Raw genomic sequence first — 15965 nt, 5'->3', positions numbered from 1 at the left:
TTTTAAGCTACGAGGGTGGGTCAATAATTCCTTAGAAAAAAGCATTAAAACAGGTTTTATTTTTGTATTTTTTTTTATTTCTCAACATAATTTCCTTGGAGCTCAATACACTTGGTTAGACGTTTCTCAATTTTTTTTAAACCGTCAGAAAAATAAGTTTTCGGAAGGTCCTCAAAATAAGCATTTGTCCGATCGATGACTTCTTCATTTGAAAAAAAACGTTGTCCACTTAGCCATTTTTTTAAGTTTGGGAAAAGGAAAAAGTCACTGGGGGGGGGGCTAAATCTGGCGAATACGGTGGGTGGTCGACCAATTCGAATTTCAATTCTTCAATTTTAGCCATTGATCGTAAACATGTGTGAACACGGGCATTGTCCTGATGAAAGAGGATTTTTTTTCTGTTTAAATGAGGCCGTTTTTCTTCAATTTTGTTTTTTAGCTGGTCCAATAAAGATGCATAATAATCCCCTGTTATTGTTTTTCCTTTTTCCAAATAGTCAACGAAAATAATTTCACGTGCATCCCAAAATACAGTAGCCATAACCTTACCAGCTGATTTTACGGTTTTCGCCTTCTTTGGACATGGTTTGCCTTCGCAATCCACTGCTTTGACTGTTCTTTCGTCTCGGGAGTATAGTGGTGTATCCATGTTTCATCTACAGTCACAAAGCGACGAAAAAATTCATCCGGATTGCGTTGCATGAGCGACAACAGGTCTTTAGAGGCCACCACCCTACTGCGTTTATTGTCGACTGTGAGCAAACGCGGCACCCATCTTGCAGAAATATTTTTCATGCCCAATTTGTCATGTAAAATAGAAATGACGCTACCTTTTGAGATCCCTGTAACCTCAATTATCTCACTCAACTTTAATATTCGGTCACTTAACACCATATCGTGGATTTTATTGATCATTTCTGGTGTAGTCACCTCTACAGGACGTCCTGAGCGTGGTTCATCCTTTGTTGATGTACGACCACGTTGAAATTCATTTAACCAGTTATAAATAGTTGCAAGTGAAGGAGCAGATATGCCGTGAACTATATCCAACTCATTTTTTATTTCCTTTGCTGTTAACCCTTTTATATTAAAATGTTTAATAACAACTCTAAACTCAATTTTCTCCATTTTCCATTTTTCCACAAGCAAATTTTTTTTTTAAATGTACGAGAAACACACAACAACCCGACCAATCTGATTGAAACTTCGCAGCATACTGAATCGGTAGTGCCGCTGCATGAAAACAAACCGCTTGCAGTACTAGTCGTGCCACCTGTCGGCTTTTCTAAGGACTTATTGACCCACCCTCGTACAATATATAAGCATACCTAAGAGAAAGTCAGTCAGATAGAGCCACGGATAATATCCATACAGCTGAAATTAAAGGAGTCTCAAAAATTTCTTTTGGACTCTCTCCACCATAAGTCCGTACTTTAACTGATGCTGCGGGGCCCAAACGATAGACCCACTCTCAAGTCTGCTTCTAACTAAGGAGTTATCGAGAACTTTTAGTACCGTAACATCCGAAAAGACCCGGGAAGTATGCAAGACAAAGCCCATTGGTATTTCTACAAACTTATGCTCGACTCGATCACATTTAAACTCTAGTTAAATTCAATTCCACCTTAATTTAATATTTAAATGACCTATTATATCTCAAACCTATCAATAGTTGGCTATAGTATGGTGAATTAAAATTCTTAGTTAAATACGTCCACAATTAAGTGCATTCAAATAAATGCATATATTCATCATCATCAGCCTGAATCTATCCACTGCCGGATTAAGGCCTCTCCAAGCTGATTACACTTCTCTCGGTCCTGTGCGTTGCGTAGCCACGTAATTCCGCAGAACTTTATCATTTCATCGATCCAGCTGCCTCTAGGTCTACCTTGCAGACGTTTTGTACCTCTTGGATACCACTGGATGACTAAATTTGTCCAACGATTGTCAATGCATATATTAAATGTTAATACTATTCAACGACTAATTTATCACTCCTGTGCATCTATTCTTTACACAAGGTTGCTATCGACGGTAGTTTATCCTATTATATCCTATAGAGTAAATCCAAAATTGAAATCAATTAGAATTGTAATTTACATTTTTTTGAACATACATAATTTTGAAGAACACTTTCTTAGAAAATATATTATAACCAATAGAAAAAATCTTTTTGAAAAAAGTAAGCCACCCCGGCAGGGAATCGAACCCTGCATCTCCCGGGTTTACGTCCCATCCGCGCATTACCTCTATGCTACACAGTGACATACTAATTGCGACAAATATTAACTATTGGCCACTTTTAATACCCACTCATCAGCGCTCTTCTAAATCAAGTTACTTTGGCAATCGATTTTTGTTTATTAAATCAAAGTAGATACCTATTACTTCAATTGCTAACCGACGTCGTGGATTTCTCCAATATTTTTTATGATTCAACTTACTTGAACTTGCTAATAATTTATAATTAACTATTTCTTTTATTCAACGAATAGTTCACAAGGTTTAAGAATGTACCATTCTAATTATTGAACATACATAATTTTGAATAACACTTTCTGAGAAAATATATTATAACCAATAGAAAAAAGTAAGCCACCCCTGTACATTTTTTTATATATATTTTTTCAGGAAATCAAGTGAACTTCGACAAGATAGAGGCAGCAACGTTCAGCTAGTATTGTTCTCGCACGACGAATCTCTTTCATCTGATTCGTCGAAAAAAACCACAGAAAAAAAGAACACCCCTAACACGCGCGAGTCGAAAACTGGCAATTCCAAATTGGACATACATCCAGGATCGAAGATTCAACGGCTCAAGAAGTTGAACGTTCCGCAGTCCACGAGGGACGCGTTTGCCGCGTACAGGCTGCAGTTCATCATGCACATGGCGAGTAGTCCCATGTACACGTCGTGTGACCTTCCAAGCAAACCCTGGGAAGCAGTTGCAAGGTAATAAATCGTAACATGAGGTTTTCCAACTTCTTCATTTTACTGCACCTAAAAATCATACCTACATACCAATTATTCTGATAGAGGTTACATGTAAATTGTACGTAAATCATTTCACCGTGGCACAGTTCGCCGCGAGCTTTCTATCGGAAAGAGATGACCGGATACTATACGGTCTCCAATTTTATTATAATTAATATGAACGTCAATTTAATTTTCATGACCGATTTTGGTAAAATTCATGAATTCAAGAATGAAAACCTAACCTAACCTAACAAATAATGCAGTATATCGGCTATTTTCAAAATTTGTTTGCTGCTGACTTTCTGTAAACCGACAAGAACTGTGTTTTATTTATTTGGACATGAATTTTATGTCAGTACCATACGACCCAAAGAGATTGGACGGTCTTTAATATACGGCCATATATTTCCGATACAACATTTAACGGTGAAATGTGATACGGCGAACTGCATACGTACAACTTTCCGGGCACGTCTGATACAGCCTGTTGTTCAGCAGTTTTTTTTATAAAAATTAATGGCCCTTGCGCAATCTCTATAAAAGGAAGTTTTTTTTTAACATTCTTGGGTTTTTATTAATATTCATGCAAATGTAACCATAACTCGCTAAACTTCAGCAGTCACCAAACAATATCCATCACCAACGACACAATTTACTAAGTTCTAACAGTAATAATCGTACTTAAAATGTGTTGAAGAATTTTGTTTCCTTTCAATATGGTAACAGGACAATTATTACCCTCTGGACAAACCCCCAGTATAAATAACCCCCGTATACAAATTCCCAGACTTCACTTATCTTAATCAAATCAATTAAATACGATGAAAAAGAATCAATAAGTAAATAAGATGAGAAAATTTTATCATGGATCGAAAGTTCATGAAATTCTGCTACACGTAGGTGAACTTTTGTACCTTGCGACTCAAATATTTTTTCTAAAATAAATAAATCATCATCATCATCAGCCTGAATCTATCCTCTGCTGGATGAATGCCTCTTCTAGCTGCTTCCACTTCTCTCGGTCCTGTGCATTGCGTTGCCACGTACTTCCGCAGAACTTAATCATTTCATCGATCTAGCGACCTCTAGGTCTAGCTTTCGGATGTTTTGTACTTCTTGGATACCACTGGATGACTAGATTTGTCTCTACTTCGAGCTGTGTGTCCATCCCATCTCCATTTAAGGCTTTTAATAAACTCTACTACATCGCAAACTCTTGTCTGCTTCCTTATCCACTCATTCCTCTTTTTGTCCTTTCGCGTTATGCCCAGCATTCACCTCTCCACCGCGCAAAGTCTTCAACCAGTTTGTGCTTCCCGTGATCACATACGCGTGTGAAACATGGACCCTAGGTAAAAGAGAGATCCAGAAACTTAGAGTAGCACAACGCGGTAAATAAATAAATAATAATGATAAATCAATTACGTCCATTTTCTGTTGATGATTGAAATATTTTCGTAATCATTTTTTTCTCCCTATCTCTAAAATATGCATAATATTAAGTGTTAGTTTAATCAAAATATTTTTTATTTTATCAAATATAAACTCTTATATCCATTATATTTATATGTCAATGAAATTGTATTTAAAAAGTTTTTTTTTTATTTTTATACAGGGGATTTTTGATACGGAGGTTATTTCCTGAAACCTTCTTAATCCCTAAAGCAAATTTCATTTTGTTGCGATTGCTTTTTTTCTATTCGACAATCAATGAATGAATGCCATGGAAACTATTCACGATTTTAATGAAAATAATTACAAGATAAAAAGAACTTTTTACATACAACGTTTTTAAATTTTCTGTTGAATCATATAAACTTGGCTTGACTTAAACGATCAAAAAAAAATTGTGCTTGATAGAAATAATACTGAAATGTCATTTTGACATTCATATTGATTTCCATAGTAACGCACGGATATATTAATAATTTAGTTGCTAGGACCTTAGACCCCCTAGCAACCAAAAATGGTGTCGAAATAACTTTTCATACAAAACAGAATTAACTGAAAATGATTTCAATTCTACTTAAAGATGGCTAAAAGTATTTTAAAAAAATGAATTGGCATCGTGTTCTGAGATATTCTAAAAGTTTCAAATGTCTAGCTAGTCGGGAAGTTAGTTAAAAATCGATTGCAAGATTTGTTCCGGACAAATAAGAATACGAGCTAAGAAAAACGTTGTAATTAGTAGACCAGCGCATCTATTCTATACATAAGTTTGCTATCGGCCGCTTTCGGCAGCTGTTGAGGATGGTTTTTCATATTTTTGTATCGAAGTATTAGCACTTATTGTAAAAATTACAATACGTTAGTTGTAATTGTTACAATAAGTGCTATGTTTCAACAGCATCAGACAGACATTTCAGACAGCTAACTTATTGTAACATTATAATACTTCGATACAAAAACTACCCTCGATAGCCGCCGATAGCAGTCTTGTATATAGAATAGATGCGCGGGATTACTCTGAGTGCGCGGCTCATTTTCGAAAACGACCCGTATCGTATTCGGTTGACAGTTTAGGCTTAGAGGCAAGATACGGGCTATTACAGGTTTATTCCAGCAATGTTCAGATACGGGAAATTACTAAAATGGCCCTTTCATTTTTATTAAACTAATTACATGGGCCCCAAAAGAGGGGGGCTGACAGGGCTCTAGCCTGGGGGCCCGGGCTTAATAGGGGCCCGGCGTGGTGGTTCGATCACTTAAGCGAGATAAACATACACTATAAATTCGCGCTAATAGTAAAAAAAGTCGCCTTCATAGTCTTTCACGAGTGGAATTTTATTTTATTACTTATTATTTTTAGTGTGTTTCCTGGCTAATAAAAACGACTATTTTATCCAATACGGCGAAAGGCCGAATGTTACTTGGCTATCAGTGCTATCACAAAAGAGGGTCGCGATCATTGCTTCATAATATGATACCGTGCCGACAATTCAAGTTGATTTATTTATTATTTTTATTAAAACCCCTTATTTTACACAGAACCCTGCAGTTCTGCAGAATACCATTTGGGGATCACTATTGTGTTAGTAGAAAATTACACGGCTCTTAACCTTAGCGATAGGTAGGGGGGCTGCCAAAAATCTAGGCCTGGGGGCCCGCTTCAGGATATGGGGGCCATGAATTACAGATATGGGAATGGGCAGTTTTTTTGTTGTTTTTAGTACATCAAAAAGTCATTTTCGTCATATAGATCAGATACGGGGTTTTGACATTAGACCATCGATATTTAAAGTAATGTGTTGCCTTATTTGATGAAATTTGGATATCATTAAAGAAACCATTCTAATTATTTCCACAAGCAAGAAAAATACTGTATATCCACCCACTCTAGCTTTTCATTTCGATTTTACTGCATAACATTAAGTTGAATGACCTCATAATTATTTTATAATATTTTTATTTTTTTACTGCGCAATATAAGTGATATCATTTTTTTCTATAACATGGTTAGTTTATATTGTTTTAGATTTAGATAGATATCCTACTTTTATCTTGACATCAAAATTGTTACTTTGATGTTAGATTATTATAACCACGTATAATATCTTCATTCTTTCATTATCTTATCTGACAGATAATACTCAATAAAAGTATTAGAGATTATTATAAACCGTGCCTATCCTAGAATTCCGCAATTTATTAATAAAGCGTAATTTGTCACATAAAAGCAGAAAACTGTAATTCTTACTTTTTGTTTCTACAGCAATTTTCATAACGCGTACGTCGTAGCAGTGGCGTCCCTAGGCAAAATGCCGCCACTAGGCAGCGTCAAAATGCCACCCCATAATACAGTAATTTTTTTATCCTTTTGTGACTTCAATATCTACGAAATATAAATTATTAACAAAATATATACCATAAAATTGAATTTAAATGTCATCTCTACTTCAATTGACAATATTGCGGGTCCACGGTTTCAGATACATTTAAAAATACACCGACAACTTTCAAAACTCGCGAATAACTGGCAAAAATATTTGGATAAATTAATTAGGTACCTAAAGGCTCGTCCTGACCAGAAACTTTTGTTCTCAACCTCATAAAATTTAACGATAATTATCATATTTTATTGGACCATAAATTACATTAATCGTTTGTTGAACTAAGTTGACAAATGTTGGAGTTGACAACAACGTCCTCACTGAAATAAACAAGTGGCGACATCTCAAAATGAGGTCACTCATCATAAAAATAATCGCTCGAGTTCCCGAGTTTTAATTACTTTTATCGTTTTAGGAATCGTATTTCACTTACATGTTGATGTCGAGAATTGTCGACGCTTGTTTCAAGGAGCGTCGGTATTTTGTCAAAGAGCGAGCAACACACTTAATGGTTCATTAATAATAAAATTATTGTCAATAAAATTCACATACCAGGTGATTTTAATACGAAGTGCTACGTAGGTAGGTACTGGAATTTAGTGATATCGACTATGTGTTTTTTACTCTTTATTCCCCCGTGTAGGTAGCCATTGCCCATCAATGGGAGCATAGCAATTATTTTGATTACTTATTTATTACGTATTTTGTTACATTGTTTACAGAATCAAAATAATAGTATTTTACTATAATCATAAATAATACGCGACGCAATAAGTCGCACATGGAAAAGCATGCCTGATATTTTTATATTTGTTAAAAACCACCGCGCATAGGTAGTGGTCGGAAAAAAATTCTATTGGTTAAATACATTTTTTCAGAAGCGTTTTCAAAATTATGTATCTTCAATACTTAGAATATTACATTCTTAAACCGTGAAATATTCGTTGAATAAAAAAAATGTTTATAAAGATTAAGTACTAAGTACTTACTAAATGTTTTTATATTTCCTTATTTTCTTTCATTTTTGTGTATAATTTTTTATATGTTCAATAAACGGTATAGTTACCAATTTACCTAATTGTTTTTTTTTTTATATTCAGTAAATACGATTTAGAATATTTAGATTATTTATCATGTGTACATCTAAAAACGTGGCACGCGCCACGAATTAAAAAAAATCGTTTTATTTTGCGCGATCTTTTTTAAATATGTAGACATTTGTTTTAAATGAACATGCATTTATTATGCAGTTATTCTGTACAATATTTTTTCTTTAATTAAAGGGGTACATTTTTAATTGAGAGGCCTACTGCATGCTGTACCTACCGAGTTACCCACTTACCTACTTGTGCATATCCAACTATTACGTAGGTAGGTGGTAACTTTTTATATATTTTTAAAATTTTATAATTTGATAATTATTGTACTGATAATTATTAGTATGCCCTTTATCCGTATGAGTTAGAATAGGTACCTAGCTAGATAATGTTATTATTTAGATTATTAATAGTATTATCTAGATAGCTAGATTAGTTAGTGGTATATAACTGTAACTTCTTTCTATTGTAACTTTGGGCTTGTTAAGATGGCGCGATTTTACTCGCGCGTAAAAACTCGTGCGCATTCCAGGTACAAGTGAATTGAGTCGTTTGCATGTCGATGGCTGGAACTAGGAATTACTAGTTTTGAGTAATGGCTGATCACAGTTTTGACTCCCCTAAAAGTGACAAAAACATGGACTCTTCGATGACATTTTGTAATTTTTTTGAGTTGTAATTTTGTGGAACAGAAGAGGAGCGATAAACCACTATAGTGGCCAACATAGCTCAAAACTTGAAATTGTTGACTTTTCTATGGAACTGAGCCATCGATGTAATCACCGTGTGTCACTTTTCGTGCGCGGTCGAGGTACAGGTGACTCATTGATTGATTTTTGAAACCGGTATTTTGGTATCGATAAATAATTGAATACCGGTTTTGAAATATGTACCGGTATTGAAATCCCTAATTGCATCATTATTATAACACGCGAGCAATAAAAAAATATAACCACAATTCTCTGATAGGTAAGAATGATTACCTACTTGTAAGTGTTTACATGTACCTACCTACATCGAAATGAACGAATCGAACGAAAGAAAATGATATTGATTATTATCGTATTGGTATGGTTTATCTTTTTAATAAGAATTTATAGTAAAGTAAAATAATGATTTTGGTGTCTTTTTTCTCGATGTTTGATATCGACCAAATTGAAGTAGGTACCTACTTACCTACATCTTCTTCTTCTTTCTTCTTTCACCCTGTCACGTCCCAACGTTGGGGCATAGGGCAAGCACAAGTTGGCGCCACTTCCCTCGGTCCATCGCCAACTCCTGTGCCTCCCGCCATGTCAGACCTGCAGCACGTAGGTCGCTTTTGTAGCATCGCTGCAGGGTGAGGGAGGGCGACGGAACCCTTGAGGCTGTGCCACAAGGGTACGAAGTGCCGCACTCTTTGGCGGCATCCGGAATACATGTCCCAGCCACGTTAATCGTCTCTTCGTGATAACTTCAATCACCGAAGGCTGTTGTGTCTGCTCACGAACTCGGATGTTTGTAACGCGGTCGTACCAATGTACCCCTAAGATTCTGCAGAGACATCGATTCTCAAAGCTCAAAAGCCGAGACTCCTGAAGCTTAGTCAGATGCCATGTCTCACAGCCATACAGGAGCACAGGTAGCACGCACGCGTTAAACAAACGACATTTGGTCCTCACAGAATACAGCCTTGACCTGACTAATATATAAATAAGTACCTATAATATTTTCCACTGTAATAGGTACCTACATTAAAGAGTGCATGAGTTCCAGTCGCAAATATCGAGCGCCTTTTGATAGGTAGGTATAGCGTGTCCCGACTCGCGACAAATACGAATAAATAATAATAATCAGGCGAACGTTCCGTAGCTTACAAGAAAAAATGACGTTGCCGCGACATGTTGCCTCTCTGTGTGGACAAACGAGCAACGTCAACAAGTAGCAACACCTTCGATTTTATTACCCTATTCCGAGACATAGTCGTTAAATTTTATGAGGTTGGCGACAAAAGTTTCTGGTGTGGACTAGGCATAAGTAGTACCTACTATAATTACGACGAGAAAAATACAGTCCTGTTAAACCGTTTATGCTAATTAATACATTTGTTTCCAACCAGTGAGCTGAATTTTTTAATGGAAAGATATTTCCGTTATTACTAAGTTTAGGTACCTATTCCTATATATTATATTTATTGATTCTCCTCGATTTGCCGCCCTTCGAGTAGCTGCCACCCCCAAGCGACGCTCAATATGCCTAATAAAACGGGACGTCGCTGCATCGTAAGTAGATTAGATGCCCTGCTAGAATACGTCAACAGATAACTGAGGGTAGTTATTTTAACAGCCTTTTTTACAAGAAATAATTGTAGTTAGGTACTGAGGATAATAATATCATATAAGTAAAAAAATGAGCAGTTTTCTCATCACCGCGTACCTTTACAATTTATACGCAAAACAAACGTGTAATAATTAGTTTGTATGGAAAGATAATAATATAAGCAACTTATTTCTAATATTGTATCACACTTCATCTAAGGATTGCAATACCGGTATCCCAGTATTTTCGATACCGAAATACCGGTTATAAAAATCAGATAATACCGATATATTCGGTCGTGAAAATGGAAACAAAACGTATTAATAATTAATAATTAACGTAAAAGGTTTAACATGGCTGTATTTTTGTTGGGTTGCGAAACGGTATTTTTTTCGGTTTGGTACATGTTCAAACACGCGCGCTAACATGATCTTACTCCCTACTTCAGTTATTGTTTGTCAATTTATAGCTACGGCCGTATGTTGTAGCTTAACCACTGGGAAATGCCAATAGAAATGGCGTATTTCAAAAAAATACTACCTTATTCTTAGGTCAATAATTATTATAAAACAATCATTATTCGTACGATGTTTTATCACATTTGATGGTCAAAAACATAGCTTATAATCAGTATCTTTAGAATTATCATCAAATGTGTTAATAGTGCCCACTTTTTTAATAATAAAATGCTTAATTCTTGTCAAATTTGGGATCACAGAGATTATAAATATATTTTTTTATCGTAAATATTTCACTACATAATGTTAACAACAATTTTACTAATGGTTATATAAATGCGTTTAAAAATTAATAAAACCAAAAAATCTTAACACCACTGCACATGGATGTACTGAAATAACATTATATATATTATCTATAATATAAAAAAACAATATTTGTTTGTTTGTTCGTGTTTTATGCGCTGCCATACCGTTCATCCGATTGCGATAAAACTTTGTTAGCTTATTGCTTGCACTTGCGCGCAGAGTATAATAGGCTATATTATCTTATATATAAAAATGAATGTCTGTCCCGTATGCGTTTCTATACCATTCATCCGATTGCGATGAAATTTTGGTAAGTGGTTGTATGCACACCCGTGAAGGTTTCTGAATTATCATCTTCTTCTTCATTGTATTTTCTTTTATTCGTATGTTTCCTATACCATTCATCCGATTGCAACGAAACTTTGGTCAATTATTGTACGCACACCCGCAAAGGTTTTTAAATTAGAAAAACCATCTTCTTCTTCTTCATTATATCTTCTTTTATTCGTATGGTTCCTATACCATACATCCGATTGCGATGAAACCTTCGTCAGTTATTGTGGTAACACCCGCAAAGGTTTCTGAATTAGTACAACCATCTTCTTATTCTTCTTCTTCATTCTATCTTCTTTTATTCGTATGGTCCCTATACCATTCATCCGATTGCGATGACATTTTAGTCAGTGGTTTTGCCAACACCCGCGAAGGTTTCTGAATTAGTACAACCATCTTTTTCTTCATTATATCTTCTTTTATTCGTATGGTTCCTATACCATTCATCCGATTGCGATGACATTTTAGTCAGTGGTTTTGCCAACACCCGCGAAGGTTTCTGAATTAGTACAACCATCTTTTTCTTCATTATATCTTCTTTTATTCGTATGGTTCCTATACCATTCATCCGATTGCGATAAAACCTTCGTCAGTTGTTGTCGTAACGCCCGCAAAGGTTTCTGAATTAGTACAACTATCTTCTTCTTCTTCTTCTTCTATTCTATCTTCTTCTATTCACAATGAAACTTTGGTGAGTTGTCGTGCGCATGCCCACGAAGATTTCTCAATTAGAAAATCATCTTCTTCTTCTATTCGTATGCGTTCCTATAACATTCATCCGATTCCGATGAAACTTTTGTCAGTTGTTGTGCGCACACCTGCGAAGGTTTCTAAATTAGTATTATATAAAATACAATGTTTGTTGTTTGTTTGTTCCATCCAATTTTGATTTTTTTTACTACATATTAATAACATTATAACGTTTGCATATTTTGGATTCGATTTTAATTTAGTGTTCTTTTGTTTGACCTTTACTCCTATTAGAATTATTTTCATATTGCCATATTGTATTACACAGATATTTGATATTAAAAAAATAATTACCTCTTACTATTTTTTAAATATCTAAGATAAATATAACCACGAAGCGACCCTGTGCGAAGCCGGGTACTTCAGCTAGTATATTATAAAAACATTATATCGAGATGTTTAATAGAATACAATGTTATGTAATAAAAATACTTTATGTAGTCATAAAATGTTTAAAATAAATATAAAGGATAATAAGGCTTCAAAATTTTATAAATAAATTATCTACAACGTTTAAGGAATGTCCAGGCTTATGCTCTGAAAATACCATAAAACCTCCATTTTGACCTATGTGGCGCACGTGGGCCGTTAAGTAATTTTAATTCCACAAATTTAGTTCTTATTCGATAGCTTTTTGGGTTATAAACAGCGCATAATCTTAACAATGATATTACGCCTAGATTGTCATTGTCTAAAATAGTAAATTTGTGGTATTTATTATCTTGGCATCTTATTTTATCCTCACAATTATTGTGGAGTTTCTCGCAGTAAGTACGGGATGTTGCCAAGTATTCCAGGCACTTTTTTATTCTCCAAATTAGGTTGACAATCTTCATCTCCCCCTGCTATTTCTTCAGGGTATGTGGAACTATGCCGGTGGCAGAAATCACAAGTGGAATTTTAATTCCTTTTTTGAGGCGCCACAATTTTGTCATGTCCACCGGCTAGCTCAACATTTATTTAGTTGTCTTCATGGTCTTAACAATATTAATTCTCAACTGTACAACAATGTATACAACAGGGTTTCTCAAATTCGCTAGCTTGGCATATTGACAATATTTAAAATTTGGCACAAAATTTGGTTATATTGAGGGAAAAAATGGCAGAAAAGAGCTAATCATATTTTTATGGCTTTAATTCTGATGTTGATGAAAATCATTCAGATCAGATATGTTGAAGAAACCCTTATTATATAGAGATGGTGCCTAAACGCGCTAAAGTATTAGAAAGGGACCATTAATTTGTATACATACCCTCATAAGATACTGCAACTAATCAGGCCGTGGTTGTAAATTTCGATCGTAGTGCTAGTTATTGCTCATATGGTAAATTGTCTGTTAAAAATGATTGTCTCATATTGAAATAAATGGTAATACATTAATGTATTATATTAATACTATCGACCGAGGGTACCCACGTGATGGAATTTGAATTTAAATTCTAATAGATTTAAGTTTTTTACTATTCGATTTGAGTCGTTTTTTGTATTATATTATTATTGTATTAATTTAGAATTAACTGTATTCGTTGTCAGTGTGTATTTACCTTTTGGTGAGTGAGCACAGTGCCTGAAGATGCCAAAAGGCGAAACCCGGGTCGCAAAAAAACTACTCAAATGGAATAGTTCAAAACTTAATCCATTAAAATGAATTTATTGATTTGAACGATATATAAGATTGAAAATCTTCATTTAGGTACTGCGAACAGGTTACCGCATTGCATTCGAAAATAATCAGTAACCAGCACTACCATCATGGCCCCTATATCCTGTGAAGTGGCCCCCAAGGCTAGGATCTTTATCGACCCCCCCTACCTATCGCAAAGGTTAAAGGCAATGTGACGCTCTATAGTAGCGTTTTCCAAATGTCGTTCACGGTAAAATTAAGGGTGTTTAGTGTAGTTTTAATACTTACATCCACTTGAATTATGGAGTTATCAAGTAATGACAATTAAAAATTACATCACACAATCACATATTCTAAAATATAAGCATTATGAAAGGAAAATAGCTCCACCCGCAGGCGACTTTTTTTACTATTAGAGCAAATTTGTCGTGTGTGTGTTTATCTCACTCATTTTGTCGACTCGCCACGCCGGACCCCCCATGAGCCCGAGCCCCCAGGCTAGTGCCCTGTCAGCCCCCCCCCCTCCCTTGTGGGGGCCATGACTACCATCGTTACTTGCAGTTCAATGACTCGGCCCGTCTAATTGGATAATATTACTTTGCATCATGGCCCCCACAAGGGGGGACTGACAAGGCACTAGCCTATAGCCGTGGCGGATCGACCACATAATTGAGATAAACACACGTCTTAAATTTTCTCTAATAGTAAAAAACTCACCTGCGGCGCTATTTTACTTCTGGGTTATTACCATTTTAAAATAGGTATATGATTGTGCGTGTAATTTTTGGTTATTTTCTGTTCTCCATAATGTGTTAAAAATCGCTAAAAAAATACTGAATGTTTATTGACCTAGAACGCCACTGTAGAGCGTCAGACTGCCTTCAACCTTAGTGGTAGGTAGGTGGGTCCGCTTCAGGATGTGGGGGCCATGCTTTACATACAAATGTGGCACAGATTTTTTTACAACGCTTACCCTAATCTGGGTCGATCAAAAAGGTTTACAAACACTAGTCTACAAGCTCCGCTATTTTTTACAACTTTTTTTATTAGGTCGTATTCTTATTTGTCCGGTGGTTGTTTGTCCGGTGCAAATCTTGCAATCGATTTTTAACTAACTTCCCGACTAGCTAGACATTTGAAACATGATGCCAATGCATTTTTTTAATACTTTTAGCCATTGTTAAGTAGAATTAAATTCACTTTCAGTTAATTCTGTTTTGTATGAAAAGTTATTTCGGAAGAAATCCGTAATCAAATTCACTATTATTGGTTGCTAGGGGTCTGGGGTCCTAGCAACTAAATTATTAATATATACGTGCGTTACTATGGAAGTCAATAGTGTCAAAATAACATTTCAGTATTATTTCTATCAAATACAATTTTTTTTTATCGTTTAAGCTAGTCAAGTCAAGTTTATATGATTCAACAGAAAATTTAAAAACGTTGTACATAAAAAGTTCTTTTTATCTTGTAATTATTTAGATTAATATTAATTTTATACTATTATTTTATTAATGTATAAAATATAATGGGGTCATTCATTATTTCACAGGATCTCTGAAGGCCTCATAGACGAAATGGTTAATAATGTATCGCAAGAAATGGAAATGGAGGACCTCCTTCAACAACTGGTCGGCTTGGAATTGGATTTTATGCTTTAATAATATTTATTTACTGACAATAAATCGTATAAAACCATCTCATTACAACTTTTACAAAGTCTTCTTTACTTCATTGTTTTATTATTGTTGTTATTCAATGTTGCCATCAATAAATTATACATCTTAACACAATCACTGCTGACCTTTTAATTACCACATTTAAATAACACGTTAATTATATCTTCTTTTGACCATGTCCGATCCTAATAGGATCATATGGGCCTCCACAGAGTAGGGGTTTGTATTGACAGATTTTGTTTTTTACGAGAAATGGATGTCAGCCACTTGCTCAACCTATTAAGTCCATACCCTGACACACACAAATTGAAAAACAGGATTCGAACCTGGGACCCACGGCGTTATAGTCCAACGCTTAAGCTGTGCGGCGACTGTGGGCATTTATATCTAATCTCATTATATCTAATGGCCAATTACTCCAAACGCGCCAGTCGCGGTGTCAGCACTAAATGAGTTAAATAGTGCACAACATAAGCTCTCTGTCATTTATTGCGACCCACTGCTACATGAAATTATTTGAAAAAAATCACATCAAAATAAGTTCTACCTAATATACTTATTAGGTTTTTAAACATTTTAGTGTAACATATAAAATGCTTTCATCCAT

At 35.1% G+C, this 15965-nt stretch overlaps 1 protein-coding gene across 3 annotated transcripts in view; it reads left to right on the top strand.

Annotated features, from left to right (window-relative positions):
• LOC147073612 (uncharacterized) overlaps window positions 1-15476 on the top strand; it is a 142823-nt gene extending 127347 nt beyond the window's left edge. The window contains exons 14-16 of one of the 3 annotated variants that reach the window (XM_085944887.1): window positions 2635-2955; window positions 8093-8180; window positions 15232-15475. In XM_085944887.1, the coding sequence (XP_085801013.1) occupies window positions 2635-2955; window positions 8093-8180 (409 nt within the window). In that variant the 3' untranslated portion in view covers window positions 15232-15475. Of the gene's footprint in view, window positions 1-2634; window positions 2956-8092; window positions 8181-15231 lie in introns of all 3 variants that reach the window. The other 2 variants (XM_085944886.1, XM_085944884.1) reach the window with 2 other exon arrangements.
• The last annotated feature ends 489 nt before the right edge of the window (window positions 15477-15965 follow it).

Source organism: Rhyacophila brunnea, unplaced genomic scaffold (assembly GCF_057557595.1).
Source record: "Rhyacophila brunnea isolate RB1 unplaced genomic scaffold, BYU_Rbru_1.0 scaffold_17, whole genome shotgun sequence".
Lineage (NCBI taxonomy): Eukaryota > Metazoa > Arthropoda > Insecta > Trichoptera > Rhyacophilidae > Rhyacophila > Rhyacophila brunnea.
Note: the sequence above shows the minus strand (reverse complement) of the source record. Positions and strands in the feature narration are given on the sequence as shown.